This window comes from Pongo abelii, chromosome 7, assembly GCF_028885655.2.
Source record: "Pongo abelii isolate AG06213 chromosome 7, NHGRI_mPonAbe1-v2.0_pri, whole genome shotgun sequence".
NCBI classification, from domain to species: Eukaryota; Metazoa; Chordata; class Mammalia; order Primates; family Hominidae; genus Pongo; species Pongo abelii.
Window position 1 is genome coordinate 155,265,532 of NC_071992.2, and position 16,593 is coordinate 155,282,124.

At 49.6% G+C, this 16,593-nt stretch overlaps 1 protein-coding gene across 4 annotated transcripts in view; it reads right to left on the reverse strand.

The window, feature by feature from the left end:
* Positions 1 to 16,593, reverse strand: part of COL22A1 (collagen type XXII alpha 1 chain) — a 337,498-nt gene that overhangs the window by 292,810 nt on the left and 28,095 nt on the right. For 3 of the 4 annotated variants that reach the window (XM_054518874.2, XM_054518873.2, XM_054518872.2), the window contains exons 2-3: positions 13,353 to 13,518; positions 7,882 to 8,448 (exon numbers count right to left, since the gene is read on the reverse strand). The exons of the other annotated variant lie outside the window; for it this stretch is intronic. In XM_054518874.2, coding sequence (XP_054374849.2) covers positions 7,882 to 8,448; positions 13,353 to 13,446 — 661 coding nt within the window. In that variant the 5' untranslated portion in view covers positions 13,447 to 13,518. The remainder of the gene's footprint in view (positions 1 to 7,881; positions 8,449 to 13,352; positions 13,519 to 16,593) is intronic. 4 annotated transcript variants of the gene reach the window in all.

Consider the following 16,593-nt stretch of genomic DNA (forward strand, 5'->3'; position numbering starts at 1 on the left):
GTGGTGGGTAGTGTGCATGTGGGGTGTGTGTGGTGTGTGTAGCCTATGTGCAGTGTGTGTGGTATGCATGGTTTGTGTTTCTGTGGGGTGTGTGTGCTATATGTAGTGTGCAGTGTGTGTGGTGTGTACAGGTGAATGGGTGTGTATGTGGGTGTGTATGTGGAGTGTGTGCATGTGGGGAGTGTGGTGTGTGTGGTGTTTGTGCACATGTGCCTATAGAGTGTGTGTATGTGGTGTATGGTGTGTATATAGAATGCATGTTGTATATGTATGGTGGATAGTGTGTATGTGGTGTGTGTGTGGTGTGTGTAGCCTATGTGCAGTGTGTGTGGTATGCATGGTTTGTGTTTCTGTGGGGTGTGTGTGCTATATGTAGTGTGCAGTGTGTGGTGTGTATGTGGGTGTGTATGTGGGTAGGTGTGCATGTGGGGAGTGTGGTGTTTGCACACGTGCCTATATATAGGGTGTGTGTATGTGGTGCATGTGGTGTGCAGGGTGTGTGGTGTGTTTAGGTGAATGGGTGTGTGTATGTGGGTAGGTGTGCATGTGGGGAGTGTGGTGTGTGTGGTGTTTGTGCACATGTGCCTATATATAGACTGTGTGTATGTGGTGCATGTGGTGTGCAGACTGTAAATGGTGTTTGTGTGTGTGTTCATGTATGTGTGTGATTATGGAGTGTCTGTGGTATACAGTGTGTTCATGTGGAGTGTGCAAAACGTGTATTTGCATGTGGTGTGTGGTGCATATCTATGTGGCATGTGCGTGGTGTGTGTGGTGTGCATAGTGTTTGTGTATGTGTGTATGCATATAGTATACATGGTGTGTGTGGTATGTGTAGTGTGGGGAGTGTGTGTGGTGTGTGCATATGCGGATGTGTGTGTGAGTGTGTGTGTATGTGAGGGTGTGGTTTGTGAGGGGTGTCTGTGTGCATGTGCTTCTATCTAGGGTGTGTGATGTGCCTGGTATGCACGGTGTTTGTGTGTGTGGGTGTGTGTAGGTGGGGTGTGTGCAGCCTGACTTTACCATGGAGTCTCAGGCCAGGCAGAGGGATGTGGGGACAGAGGTGGGAGTGTGGCCTGGAAGGCATGGTCACGAGGCCACCAGCAGGGCCATGCCCACTTTGATTCCTGTACAAGACTCTTGCTTAGAGGGAGACAGTGCCTAGAATTTCCCAGGCCAGACATGCCACCCAGACTTGCCAACAGCCAGCCTCCCTGCCGTCCCCTGGGACATGTGTGGCTGTGTCTTCAAAGGGAAAGATAATTGCAGGGGCTCTGAGGTAGGCCCTCTTCCCGCTGAGGGAAGATTCAGGGCTGCCCCCTGGATGCCCCTCCGAGCTGTGTGAACTGGGAAAGGTAAGCCACATGGCTGAGCCTCCAGTCCTGCCTCCTACAGATGGGAACAGTCCCGCTCTCCTGCTAAGCACTGTTGGCTGCCACCCCACCTCCACCCCAGCCACTGGGCTCCTCCATCATGTGGAGTCCACTCCCACTCAGTCCCTTTGCAGTCCCTGTTTCCCAGGCCTGGAACTCAGCCTATCAATCTTGGCTTGCACAGTTGTTTCACACCATTCCAAGATCAAGGCAACTTTTCTCTCCTCCAAGAGACCCACTTCACTGGGTTTCTCAGCTTTGAAGCCCTTATCACCACATGAAATGACCTAGCCCATCACTTGATGGACTGCCCATCTCCTTTCCCTTCTGGAAAGTGTCACCCTTAAAGTGGGATCATATATGTCACATACCCCTGTAACTCTCATGCTTCAGAACAGTACCTGAAAGACAATAGAAGCTCAACGAATATGCATTGAAAAAATAAGTCAATAATATGTGAAATGAGTGGGTAAAAGCATCTGCTGTTGTGAGATATTACCTATAAATGTTTATGCAGTCCATTCCCAACTATATACATAAGTTGTATTATTTACTAAAAGTGTTTTGCACTACAGAAAGAAAAAATGTGCAAAACAGATTTTTAAGTGAACCTCATCATTAATTTATTTGAAAGGTTAAGTGTTCTGCCTGCTAACTACAACAGAAAGCAAAGGAGAGCCCCTCCATAAGTATCAGTACCCACCTACCAGACTAATCTCCCTGAACATGGCCACAGACCCATCTGCAAGGAGGAAGTGACCCCACATGACAGGTAACTGAGACGCAGGGGGCTAAGTCAATTGCACAGAATCACACACTCATCAAAATGCAGAGCTGGAGTTTAAATGCTGACATTTTCCCAGCGAGAACCACAGGTGAACAATAAAATGGGAAAATTAATCTCCTCACACAAAAGAAGCCTCCTTCTACTCCCACCCTCAGTCGTATTGGCAAGTGGAAGCACCCGAGAGTCAAAACTCTCATTAAATGAGAATAGAGCTAACTATGAACATATAAACAACAGGGTGGGAGAGGGGGAGGGGATGACCACACATCCGGAGAGAGAAAACACCACGGGAACCCGGGAGAGGCTCCTTCTTTGCTCTAATCCAGATCATCAACATCCCAGCCCAAAAGTCCAAGTGCAAAAGACAGGACGCAGCAAGGGACTCCCTGGCTGTGGGGACAGGAGAGAGGACCACCATAGTGTGTCCCCAAAATAGAAGTAGGTGGAGGCCTTCTCGGCTGCAGCCAGCTGGCGTTCCACAGGCTCACTTACAGTGACCCGATAAGCTATATAAAGCTCGTTTTGTGGCCACGACAAAGCCTAGGGTGGAGAAAACTCTTAATTATAGCTGATGCTCCGGGGCTGGCCTTGTGCTTGGCCTCCGCCCCACACACTGCAGGAAGCTGAGGCTGAGATTGCTTCCCCTGGGAGCCTCTGTCAGGCGATGGAGAAGCAGGAGTTGATGTCGTGACACAGAGGCACTTCCCTGAATGTGTCCAAAGCCAAGGAAACACACAGCCACCAGCATCACGGCAGACCTTAGGGAAGGCCACTGGGGAGGAGGTCAGATACGATGCCTGAAATGCGTCTGTAATAACACTGGCCATGTGTCACTGCTGTTACTGTTGTTATTCCACTCCTCAGTCTGCTGATACTCTTTTTCATTTGTAAAATGGGGATAATGATTTTTTTTTCCAAGTTCGTTTCAGTCATTCATTCAACAAACAGCCACTGGTCACCAGGTATGAGCCACATCTGTTCTAGACACTGGGTAGGGTTTGATAATTAGATATGCAGCAAGATTGCAGAAGGATGGTTGAAAGCACTCACTCTTAGGCAGTAGGTTCCGACCAAAGAAAGACTTCCACACCTGTCCCCTGCAATCCTGGACAGGCCACTCAGCCCCTATGTGCCTCTGTGCCATCAACGATAAAACAGCCAGCCTGCCTTTTCTAAATCTGCACCAGCCTTCAAAATCTAACCGTTTGTCTCTGTTCATCAAAATGTGAACGTATTAAATATTTCCATTATTGTTGGCTATAATTTCAGATTTGCTTCATGTTCTTATCCTTTTCTTTGGCGGGGGTGGGGTGGGGAGTGAAATAGATCATCGCCCATGAACTTCTAATGTGCGCATCACAACAGCAAGCACAGAATTAACTGTCAGGCCACTGCCACTGCCCTTATTTCCTTTAAACAATATTTAGGAGCTCATCCTACATACTAGGCTCTGTTCTAGGCACTGAGGTACCACAAGGAACAGACTTCGCCCTTGTGAAGCTTATATCCTTGTGTGTGAAGACATACACTAGCCAAGTAAACTAATGCATACATAAAATTACCCACTCCGTTGTGTAATTGTCTGCCATTTTCCTGCTGCCCCAAGTAGACAAGAGTTTCCCTCTCAAGGACAAAGAGGATGCCAGATTCACTACGGCATCATGGGCACCTGGCCTGTGTCCAGCACAGAGGAATGACTAAATGTGCTTGTTGAATGAATGAATGAATGAAGGGAATGTTTACTATAATGCCTGACTGTTAATGAAGGAATGGATAAATGAGATTGAATCGAATGGCTGTTTTAATGCATGGTTATTCAATGGATGAGTGAGTCGGATCTAACTCAATGATTACTACATCAAAAAAACCCCTGATATTTTTAGTCTACCATTTTCCAGGTCATCAATAAGTGGCCTCTATTGAGACTAGTTCCTCCTCAGGCTGTGAAGTCCCCCACAGGCATCCTCTGTGTACCAAGAGATTTCTGGTGTTCAAATTCTCCCATGCTCCCTGATTCAATCTCACTAGCTGCTTTCCAATATGTTACTATTAGCTCTTTTATTTTGTTTTGCTTTGTTTCTAATTGAAGCAATTGTAAGGGGATTTCATTTCATTTGTAGCCAGAATAGACCAGGCCCTCTTCATCTCACAGCTGTATTTACAAAAACTGATTCCCTTTAGATGACTGAGCATTCACTTAAATCTTACATCTATTTTAGGATTTTGGAGAAGCCCTGTCTTCACAGAATCCATGAGCTTTTCTTGACGTGATCAGGGCGGACGTGTGTTCTGAGGTGGCCTGTGTAGGCTTCCCTTTCTCTTGGTAACAGCTCCCTGGGTTTCCTTCATGTATCAAATCCCTTTACTTGAGGGAGCTGGGCTGGGAACTAACTCTACTCCCAAATGTTAGACAAGGTCTTGTGACAGGCCCAAAATATTCAACCTATTTCCACTCCCAGACTAGTGATTGGTGTAGGGATGGTCACATGACCTACCGTAGTCCAATGAGACCGAGTGCCAGGCCTGCTGGGTAATAGTCTCTTCTCCTCCCGGGTTTGCAGGCAGACATGGCTCTGAGATTCACTGAGAGGTGTCTTGCCGTGGTGTCCCCAAGTTGCCCTCCCGTGTCCATTCTCTCCCTCTGCCCTGCTCCCAGCCCAGGAGGCCAGCCACTGTGACTGCATCACTTGGCCTTGCTTGGCTGGTGTCAGACGGGGCCAGGCTAGCGGAAGGAACAGCCATGCAAGAGCAGATAAGGGGCAGGGGCTTCTTTCTTACTCCCTCTCTACCTGTGTGTTGTGGTCTGGCAAGAGAACTGTATGCCTTCATGACTAAGGGTCCTACAGGGCCACCCAATCTCAGCCCTCATAGACTCTAGTGACATATTCCATCCCTTCTCAGCTGGCTTCTCCCATCACTAATTCCTGCATACCTCAGTATCCCTTGTTGATCTCACCCTCCTCTAAATAAAACCTTCATCAGAGTCTCTTCACTGAAACCCATTTACCAGTATAATTCTGACACATAAGGCAAGCCAGGAACAGAGTTAACACCAAGACAGAGGAACCTGGAAATGGAGAGTGGAATGAATAGGTCCAGGTTTCATCGCTTGAAGCTGCCTGACCTCTGACCTTTCAATTGAAAGTGATAATATTAATAAATTTGCTTTACCAAGATCAGTCATGGTGAAGCCCATGTTCTAGAGGCACGGGGGAAAGACCTGGAGTCTGAAGGCCTGGGTTCTGTTCCCAGCCCTGGTGTCTATTAACTGTGCGGCACATCCCAGGAACTTGACCTCTCTGGGGTTGTCTTTGCCATTCTCAGAGCCACCCCTGGGCATGAAGGAGCTTCGAAGTCCAGAGTCAGCCCTGCTGAGATCCAGAACCACTCTGAACCAAGACTGTCAGGATGGCAAAAAGAAACAAACAAAAAAAACAGTGGGAAGGATCTGGAAGTAACCTTGTTTCCCAGCACTCTGCATCAAGGGGTTCTGGATTCTGGAATGACAGGCAGAATTCATTGTTCCTGAGCTACCACGTTGAATTTCTACTTCTTAGCTGGGGCTGCGACCCTGTGCCTAGATCTTATCTGCACAGATTTCTGATTGATCCAGTGTGCACCTGGATCAATCCCATAGCTCCAGCCCTGCCTGGGATGTCTCCTATCACTCCTCTTTCCCCACCTGACCCATCCCCTCTCAGGCCTACAACTGAGGCCCAACATGCCTTGAAGCTGTGCCTTCCATGATCTCAGCATTCTGTGTGCTCTTATCTATAAAAAAGAGAGAATCCTTATCCTATGAGGTTGTGATGTGGGTCAGTGAAGTCACTTATGGGAAGTCCACAGCCAATGCCTTCCATGCTCTAGGGTAGATTACCTTCACTTAGCCTTCTGGACATCGATTTCCACCTCTGTAACACAGGCCAAGTCATCAATGCTGGATCTCTCACAATTATCTGAATTTCTCCAGCAGTCTTGTGAAGGACCTCCCTTGTCCTGCTGTTCAGTGGCATTCCATTCCCCACAGAGATCTGACCATGTCATACCCCCGCATAAACCCTCCAGCATGTCCTCACCTTAGCACACAAGGCCCCCCTTTATGGGGACCCTGACAATCTGGCAACACCCAGCAGCCCTAATCTCCTCCTTTTCCCCACCTGCATGGGCCCATCATGGTTCATTGACCATGTCATGGCATCCTTTAATCCCACTCCATCTCATCCTTCTCATGCCCATCCCCTAAACAACCTAAGCACCACCTCCTCCAGACAGCCCTTCCTCATTCTCAGTATCCCCACACATACCACGACCACGCATGGACCTGGCACATAAGATGCTGCCTGTGCCTTTATTAAAGTTTACCTGCCCAGTATCACATTCCCCTTTATGTGGCTTTCCTGCCTTCTAGACTATGAGCACCCTGAGAATGGGTGCTGTGTCTTATCTTTTTCTGTAGCCCCAGAAATCAGCACAAGGCCACACAAAAAAGTAGAGCCCTGATAAGTATCTGTTGAATAAATAAGTGGAGATGAAAAGAGGCAACACAGAGAAAAGGGTCATACTGTGGTAAAGCAGCCTAGAGCCACCCCAGTTTCAGAAATGGTTTAGCTGTTTTCTCATGGGGCTGCAAGCCAGGCACATCCCCAGGATCAGGCCCCTGCCTCCCCTGCTGAGTCACACCCAGCTGCTCCCATCACGAGCACCTTCCATGCTGCCCCAGCTCCCAAGGCTTTCCTGGCCAGGGTGTAACCTATGGCTTCCCAGGCAGAGGTTTTCCAGTCCCCTGCAGTAATCAGCAAGACAGAGGCTGAGGCTCCACACTCAGCCTGAGCAGCTTCAAAGCCCAGCCCCTGCTGGGCCTGGAGGAGAAGGTTACTCAGCACCCACTGTGACCCAAGAAGGACAAATGTCACCCTAATGCAATAGGCAGAGGCAGAAGCTGGAGACAGTCTGGAACATGAGAAACCCACTTCACCCTCCCTGTCCCGGGGAGGGGGCTGTCCTCAGAATGACCCTCACTAAATCCTGGAGGTCAGGCTTCCAGGTCAGAGCCCTGGGGGCCATCAGCCCTCTGCCTCCCCTCCCCCACCCCCAGCCACAATCAACAGATTCCAGACAAATAAGCTAGAGACCTTGGGTTATCTCAGAGGGCACCGGGTCAACAGCACTTGGCCTCTGGGATAAGCAGCTCCTGACTGTGTCCAAATGACTGACTCTGGGCTGCTGGGAAGAGCTGATGCAGCCTGTATGTTTCTTGCGTGATCCCTCATCACTGCCCCTTCAGAGACCCTGCTATATACCCAATGCTTCAGGCCAGACTTTGCATGCACAGTTTCTGGCTTTCACAGCTCTGGGCAGTAAGTAGAGGATGTTCCCATATCAGAGGTAAAGATGAGACAGCAAGTATCTCCCAGGTGGCAGGGTGGTTAGAACCCAGCCCTCTTTCATCCGAAACCCCTTCTTGCCTCTGCAGGCTACCTCTGCCTCTGGATGGGAAAAGACATCCTTCTGACAACAGGAATGTCCAGGGGGTGCACGTGCTACTAGGTTCCCTGTGTGGCCAAACCCAAGAATGTGGGTTCCCTCAGCCTCTGCACCTGCTACTTCCCCCGCCTTCCTGGAGCCGGCCGCAGGATCCCTATCTGCCCGAGGACCCCTCTTGTGGGCTCAGCAGAGGACATCACTCTTGGCAGGGGCCGCGTGGAGCCCGGGCGCACTCACTTTCACAAAGACGGCGCCGCAGCTTGCCCCGGATCTTGTCGATGGCATTGAAGTCAGACACGTGGAAGACGTGGGCGGACTTGGGCTCTGAGGCGATCTCCTCCAGCTCCTCCTTGAGTGCCTCGCCCACGCCCACGGCAAAGATGCGGATGCCAGCGCGGTGGGCGGCCGCCGCGGCGTCCAGCACCAGGTCCTGGCTGCGGCCGTCGGTGAGCAGGATGGCCACCTGCTTGTAGGCGCGGTCCCCGGGACGGCCGCCGGTGCGTGGGGAGAAGCTGCGGGCCGTGATGTAGCGCAGCGCGTCACCCGTGTTGGTGTTGCCCCCATGGTAGGCGAGGCGCCGGGCAGCCGCCTTGACCTCCTCCTGCGAGCCAAAGAGTCCCAACTCGAAGGCCGTGGTGGGCCGGTCGCTGTATCGCACAACCCCCACACGGGTGCGGTCGGGGCCCACCTCGAAGGTGTCCACCAGGTTGGCCACCCACTGCCGGACCTTCTCAAAGTCCTCCTTGCCCACGCTGGAGGAGGTGTCCAGGAGGAAGACCAGATCATAGTGGACACTTTTGCAACCTGCAGGGGTGAGAGAAGGGGTGGCGTAGGGCAAATGGGCATGGAAAGGACACTGTCCTGGGGCATAAAGGTCACTGGGGTCACACACGCCTGCTCAAATACCTACCTGCCCTGTCTCTCGTGACCCAAGGGCCCTGGGCTGCCTGAAGGGCCTGAGCCTCAGTTTCCAAACCTTCACATGGCAATAATGATGAGTTTTCCCCAAGACTGCTGTGAGGCTCAACTGACAATATGTAGCATCACATTAAAATGATTAACACCCACGGCACAGCACTATGCCTCAATCTCTTCACTTTTATTTCGTTTAAAAGGTGACTCCATTTTTCATTATTTTTCAACCTACCACAAATAATGTATGCCCATTTCCAAGAAGTCAGAAAATGCAATCAAAAGATGTTTAGATGTTTTAGGCTGGGCGTGGTGGTTCACGCCTGTAATCCCAGCACTTTGGGAGGCCAAGGCGGGTGGATCACGAGGTCAGGAGATCGAGACCATCCTGGCTAACGCAGTGAAACCCCGTCTCTACTAAAAACTACAAAAAGTTAGCCGGGAGAGGTGGCGGGCGCCTATAGTCCCAGCTACTTGGGAGGCTGAGGCAGGAGAATGGCGTGAACCCGGGAGGCGGAGCTTGTGGTGAGCCGAGATCGGGCCACTGCACTCCAGCCTGGGCGACAGAGCAAGACTCTGTCTCAAAAAAAAAAAAAAAAAAAAAAGATGTTTAGATGTTTTGAATGCCCGTATTCCCACACAGAGATAACCGCTGTTAAAGCATGGTATATATACTTGGTTATTTTTTATTTCCATATAATTATTGATAGGAATGGGACTGTACCGGACACACTGATACATACGCTGTTCTCCCTGCATTGTTATAAGATAGAAATCCATTTCTAGTTTGATCATGCTGTTTTCCATGGCTGCACAGAGTCCTCTGCATGGATGAACATAATTGATTTAGCCAGCGCTCTCCCGTTATTTAACTACTCAGCCCTTTAAAATCAGATAATACAAGGGGAAGTGTTTTCCAGTCTCTAGAATGCTGCACAAATATACAAGGAACTATCAAGAAGCACTTGGTCTTAAGGCCAGGTGCAGTGGCTCACGCCTGTAATTCTAGCAATTTGGGAGGTCAAGGCGGGCAAATCACTCGAGGCCAGGAGTTTGAGACCAGTCTGGCCAACATGGCAAAACCCCGTCTGTACTAAAAATACAAAACTTAGCCAGGCATGGTGGCTTATGACTGTCATCCCAGCTACTCAGGAGGCTAAGGCACAAGAATCCTTTGAGCCGGGAGGTGGAGGTCGCAGTGAGCCAATATCACATCACTGCCCTCCAGCCTGGCTGACAGAGTGAGACACTGTCTCAAAAAAAAAAAAAAAGAAGAAGAAGCCCTAGTTTGACTCTTCCAGAAGGTGGGGTTTGGCCATCCGAACAGAAGCAGAGGACCAGGCCTCTGGGAACACCAGGCACAAACATTTGGCTATAAAACAAAACTAAACAAAACAAAACAAAAAAACACTCTGTTGAAATACCAGATTGGAAAGGTAAAATGGTCTGGTAGTGGCTGGGTACATGAGAGTTGGAGGAGAATGCACCTGCCTGCTCAGCAAGTGGCCATGGATTTGTCATACCCTTCCTGAGGGGCTTTGAAGTCTCATAAAGGAGGGTATCTTTTTATCCACCAATTCCAAACTTAGTGATTTATCCCAAGAAAACAATCAGATAAACGAGAAAAAAAAAAAAAGATGTATAAAGAAATTCACAGCAGCATGGCAAAAAAATGCTGGAGATAACTACACAATCACCTATGTGGAATTAAATAAATTACTTAAAGAAAAATCATGACATATTCATTGCTAGGCAGCCATGACAGTGATGGCTGAAGAGGAATCCTTATTTACCAGCATGGATACACTTTTCCAATATAGCACTGGGTGTGAAAAGCTGTTTATAGAATGATATGTATAACATAGAATTTCTGGAAAGAAAACTTGTGCATGTGTGTGTGCACGCGCGATTGTGTATGTATGTATGCACGACAGAACCCGAGAGGGAAATACTTGCTTACCTCTGGCAAGCAGAGCTATGAGTGAATTTTATTTTTTGTATTTTTTGCTCTTATATTTGCAAGCAATAAAGTTCAAAAAACAGAAAAACAATAAAGTTATACGAATTTACACACATACTCCCACAAATGCTTCCCGATGTGACCTGAGCCAATGCCACCCTTGAATGTTCCACACCTACCTTTCCCTCTAGTTTTGAAAATCCAAGGGACAATCTGCATGTCAGGCACTGAGTTACATCCCAACCTTAGCAGGACTGATCCCTAACAGGATTAGAACTCTGGAGTGTGTTTGACCAGATGTGCAGACTTGGAGATAATTCCTGGGGAGTTTTTTTCCTTGACACAAAAGATCATTCTTTTGTCTTTGGGACAATAATGTCCCAGGCTGTTGAGGATAATTGCTGCTGAGGGCCAGGCAGAACCTGGCCTGCAGGCTGTAATCCTAGAGCAAATTTGTTTGAAGGCTACAGCAGTTTCATTTGTTCAGGAGGCCTCCCCAAGGGGCCCTTTTGAGCTCAGGGCACATTTTCTCCCAGAGGCCAGGGAACAGGCGGGATTGTGTGCCCGTGAGGCTGGAGTGCGATGTGGAGAGAAGAGATCTGAACCCGGGCAGGTGCCCTGGCTTCTGGCCTTGATTCTGCTAAGGCAGGGGCTATGCTATTCCTGGCTGGTGAGTGCTTTTCTGGGGCCCACCATTTTCTACTATGAAATGAGGGCACAGAAGAGACCACCCTAGGGCCTTTTTGCTTTTAAATGTGATAATCCTGTGCATTGGCTGTGCATTTGGGGTTGGCTAGATGGGCGCAGAAATCTCATATTCCCTGCGTATAAAACAGGATGTTTACAGTTATTACTGTCTTTCCAGCTAGCCAGGCTTTGAGAGGCTCAGGGGAAAAAAAAAAAAAAAAAAGCAAGGGACAACTCTGTAAATTCAATAAAGAAATAATGTCAACCTTTCTGTTTTAAGTCCAGGGAGAAAAGTCTTAGAATATCACTTCCTGGGTGGGCGTGGTGGCTCACGCCTGTAATCCCAGCACTTTGGGAGGCCGAGGCGGGCGGATCACGAGGTCAGGCGATCGAGACCATCTTGGCTAACACGGTGAAACCCCGTCTGTACTAAAAATACAAAAAATTAGCCAGGCGTGGTGGCAGGTGCCTGTAGTCCCAGCTATGCAGGAGGCTGAGGCAGGAGAATGGCGTGAACCCGGGAGGCGGAGCTTGTGGTAAGCCGAGATCGGGCCACTGCACTCCAGCTTGGGCGACAGAGCAAGACTCCGTCTCAAAAAAAAAAAAAAAAAAAAAATATATATATATATATATATATATATATATATATCACTTCCTATAAGATGGGCTCAGCGTTTTGCTTCCTGGATCCACTGACAGGTGGTCTCCCTGGCTGCCCGGTGGGCAGTATATGAACATCCCACCTGTCTGTGCATCAAGGACCCCAGTGTGCAGGCTCTATGCCGGGATTGTGGACCCTGACCCCTCCTTCACTTCTAAGCACTGACCAGTGCCTTCCCCTAGGGCAGGGGCCCTCATACAGGTTAGCAAAACCATGTTGCCATGTCTCTCCCCTCCTGCCCTGGGCCTTCTCATCTCCAGTCAACTTTCCCAACTACAGGGTCTACTACATAAACACGCTTTTCTCACTGTCCCGGATGCCTTTGCTAAGTGGGCTCCAGTGTGTCCATTTCCCCTGGAATGTGTCCCAAAACCTTCACAGGACAACACAGCCAGGTCCTCACCCCTGCGCCTCCTCCCCGAGCTCCAAACCTACACACACTTGGTAGAGACAGGCTCACAACCCAGGATGTGACTGACCAAGACGTGTTAAAGCAACTCATTCCCTCTCTCTGTCACGCTCTCTCCTCCTCTCACAGGAACACACACTCATCCTATCACATTCACACTCACATGCATACTGACATTGCCACACGTATTCACACTCCCTCAAACACACACACTTCCCCCCACACTCCCTCAAACTCACACACTCTCACACTCCCTCACACATTACCTCAAACTCACACATATTCTCTCACACTCCCTCACACACTTCCTCAAACTCCCTCACACTCCCCTACACCTCACACTCATACACACTCTCTCGAACTCCTCACACACTTCATCACACACTCCTACACTTCCTCACACTCCCCCACATGCTCCCTCAAACTCACACTCCCACACATTCCCACACACTTTGTCAAACTCACACACACTCCCTCACACTCCCACACACTCTTCCTCAAACTCACACACACACTCACACTCCCTCACACACTCCCTCAAACTCACACTCCCACACATTCCCACACACTTTGTCAAACTCACACACACTCCCTCACACTCCCACACACTCTTCCTCAAACTCACACACACACTCACACTCCCTCACACACTCCCTCAAACTCACACTCCCATACACTCCCACACACTTTGTCAAACTCACACACACTCCCTCATACTCCCCCACTCTTCCTCAAACTCACACATTCCCTCTCACTCCCTCACACACTTCAAACTCCCACACACCCACACTCCCCCACATTCCTTCACACTCCCTCACACACTCTCCCTCACATTTTCACACTTCCTCACACACTCATACACATACTGTCAGACATATACAGGCCCTTGCTGAGCAGCTGGTGATTTTTTGTCCCTAGGTTGGAGGGCAGCTGACTCACACTTGGATTCCGGACTCTCCCTCTCTCTCACACAGTCAGTTGTGAACTCACTTGCGTGCACACACCACAGCCCATGCTCACGGACACATGCTGTCTGTTCTGTCCCCAGCACAGCATGGCACAGCCCACGGTGGCCCCACCTGCCCGCTGAGCCTGGCAGCCGCCGCCCCCACTCCACAGCAGCAGCAGCATCCAGAGGAGGCCAGCCACAGCATTCCCTCGGAGGCCGGCCATGGCTCTCCTGTTCTTGGGGACAGGCTTGTCTTGGCCAGGAAGTGACGCTGTTAGGGTCTACAGCAGCATGGCCTGTGTGGAGAAAGACACCCTTAGAGAAGGCTCTCAAGCTGAAAGTCTGTGAGAGGCAAACTCTGGGCCCCGCCTGGGGGAATTCCCCACACCCAGCCTTCCAACCCATCTTCCCTCCCGGATTCAACTCCAGGCAGCCAATGTGTGACCTTCCAGGGCAGAGCCAAGTGTGACCTCCCCTCCATGGATTTATGCCTGGATCCCCCCAGCCATCCAATTAGCAGATGGGCTTGCAGAAGGGAGTAGGAGAGGGCCTTGTGCCTGAGGACTCCACACCACATCCCGCCTGGTATGGCTTGGCTCTGTGTCACCACCCAAATCTCCCTCTCTGAAATCCCCACGTGTCAAGGGAGGGACCTGGTAGGAGGTGATTGGATCATGGGGGCAGTTTCCCCCATGCTGTTCTTGTGATATTGAGTGAGTTCTCAGGAGATCTGCTGGTTTTATAAATGGTAGTTCTTCCTGCTCTCTCACATATTCGCTCTCCTGCCAGCATGTAAGAAGCACCTGCTTCCCCTTCCTCCATAACTGTAAGTTTCCTGGGGCCTCCCCAGCCATGTGGAACAATGAGTCAATAAAACCTCTTTCCTTTATAAATTACCGTCTTAGGCAGTTCTTTCTAGCAGCATGAAAATGGACTAATACACCACCTAAAATCGTTCAGTATCACCATCCTCATCTGAATATGGCACAAGGGGCTGCCATGATCTACCCACCCCGTCCAGCCTGGCCTCTCACCTCACCTCACTCCCCAACCATGCTGCACTTGGTAGCCATGTGCACTTTCTAGCCATTTCCCACAGGTTCCAGGTGCACCACACCTCCCTTTGCCCCCCTGGGAGGGCTTCCCTCTACCTAAAATCCCCACACCCACCCTGGGAGCCTCTGGCAATGCTCAGCTCAGATGCTCCCCTTCTGGAAAATTTTTCCCAGACCACTCACTTCCCTGTGGGTTGAGGGGGTCACTGCTCAGCTACCTGCAAGTGAACCCTGAGCTCCTCAGCAGGGGGCTGTGACTCTAATTCTCCATTTGCTTCATTGTCAGCCCTGTGGACTGCTTGATCCCTGGAGGCTGAGGCCAGGCCAACTTCACTGGGCATGGAAGATTAGGGCATTTACACATGGTCAGTAAGCACCTATGAAGGAAAGAACTAACAAAGAATTCTTCAAGGGATTCCTGAACCTCAGTGTTTGCAATGGTAGGGAAGTTATCTCAAAGGCAGTTGGGCAAACAATCCTCATAAGGGTTATTCTGCTTCAAATAATTGGTGAATACTTTTTAAAAGATTCTAATAAACAGAAAAATATTAAGATGGTGGCAAGGGGTTACGTCGGGAGCAAACTCATTTACCCTTTGTAAAGTACCAATCTGATGCAGGTGTTTACAATGACCAGAGGGAAGACTGCAGAGAACCATGAAATGACATCCTATGAACTGGCATGTCCACTGCAGCTTGGAGTCACGTGCCACCACCAGCACCCTGGACCAGGGCTAGGAGGGGTTATCCAAACATAAAAAACATGCGGCAGGGGAGCGAGTTCATGGGTGTCTGTGTGTATGTTTCTGTTTCTGATCTTTCTCTGAATTATGTTGACTTTTCACTCTTCATTAATGACAATCTAAAATGTTAAAATGAATCAGAAGAGAACCTCCAAAAACCTGGATTAACTGTGAAGAAAATAGCAACAGGGCTGTGCCTGATGACAAGCACAGGCAAATCAATTTCTGGGATTATCCCCCTGAAATACACCCATGTGCATATGTGTGTTCGCATGCACACACACACACACACACACACGCAAGCGCACACACAGGGAAAGCGAGCTGAATGCACATTTGAAATAATGAGCCGCCAGGCTTCATCTGCTGTGGGAGCCCTGCCTGCCCACTGTGCCTACTGCAGGGTCACCCTCCAGTCCTAGGAATTATTTGTAGCTCCAAGGACATAAACATGCTCTCACCCTGCACTCTATCCAGGCTGCTTCTCCATCCTGGAATGCCCCCACTCCACTTGACCTCCAGATGGTCAATCAGTTCTTCCAACTCCCTGTGGAGTGGCTGTGGTCATTCCAATTCTGCATGTTATACCTGATCGCAGCCAGGTCACATAACTTGCCCAAGGTCACACTCCTGGAAGTGGTGGAGCAGGCACTGGACACCCCATAACCAGCAGACGCATTACTCCAAGGAAAGCCAGACCCCCATTCTACATCAAGTCTAGGTGTCTCTGCTGCACCTACAATCCCTTAGTCCCTGGAGGGTTAAGTCTAGAGATACGCCCCTGTCTCAAATCCCTCCTACCCACTATATTCACCAAATGCCAACCTATCACACAGTTTTTTTTTGTTTTTTTTTGTTTTTTTGGTGGAGTTTCACTCTTGTTGCCCAGACTGAAGGCTCACCGCAACCTCCGCCTCCTGGGTTCAAGCAATTCTCCTGCCTCAGCCTCCTGAGTAGCTGGGATTACAGGCATGCACCACCACACCCGGCTAATTTTGTTTTTTTAGTAGAGACGGGGTTATTCCATGTTGGTGAGGCTGGTTTCGAACTCCTGACCTTAGTTGATCCGCCCACCTCTGCCTCCCAAAGTAGTAGTATTACAGGCATGAGCCACTGCGCCCAGCCTCACACAGCTTTTAGCACAGCATTTTTAGACGCATTTCATCAAACAGATTTATGTTCCTGTGCTGGGCTTATATCAAATGCCTCAAAAATTCTGTATGGAACCTTTGTTTTCCAACAACCCATTAGGTTATATCTATCCTCCAAATTTTGCCCACAGACTCCCATCTCTTTTCTCACACTTCCTGGTACCCTCTGCAGGCTTTAGGGCTGATATCTGGATGCTTACATCTGGAGAAATTATTCCCCGTATCACCTTCTGCCCTCTGATCCTTTGCCACCTCCCTGATGAATGAGTGGATGAATGAATCCAGTCATATTTCTCACTTGAGGGTTAAACATGTATTTGTTCCCATGGGATCTGGCAGGGGTCCCAGGCACAGCCTGTGTCATGCCAGGCTGCGATCATCTGCCCAGGGCCTCTCTCCACTGTGGGCTAGTGAGGAGGGTCT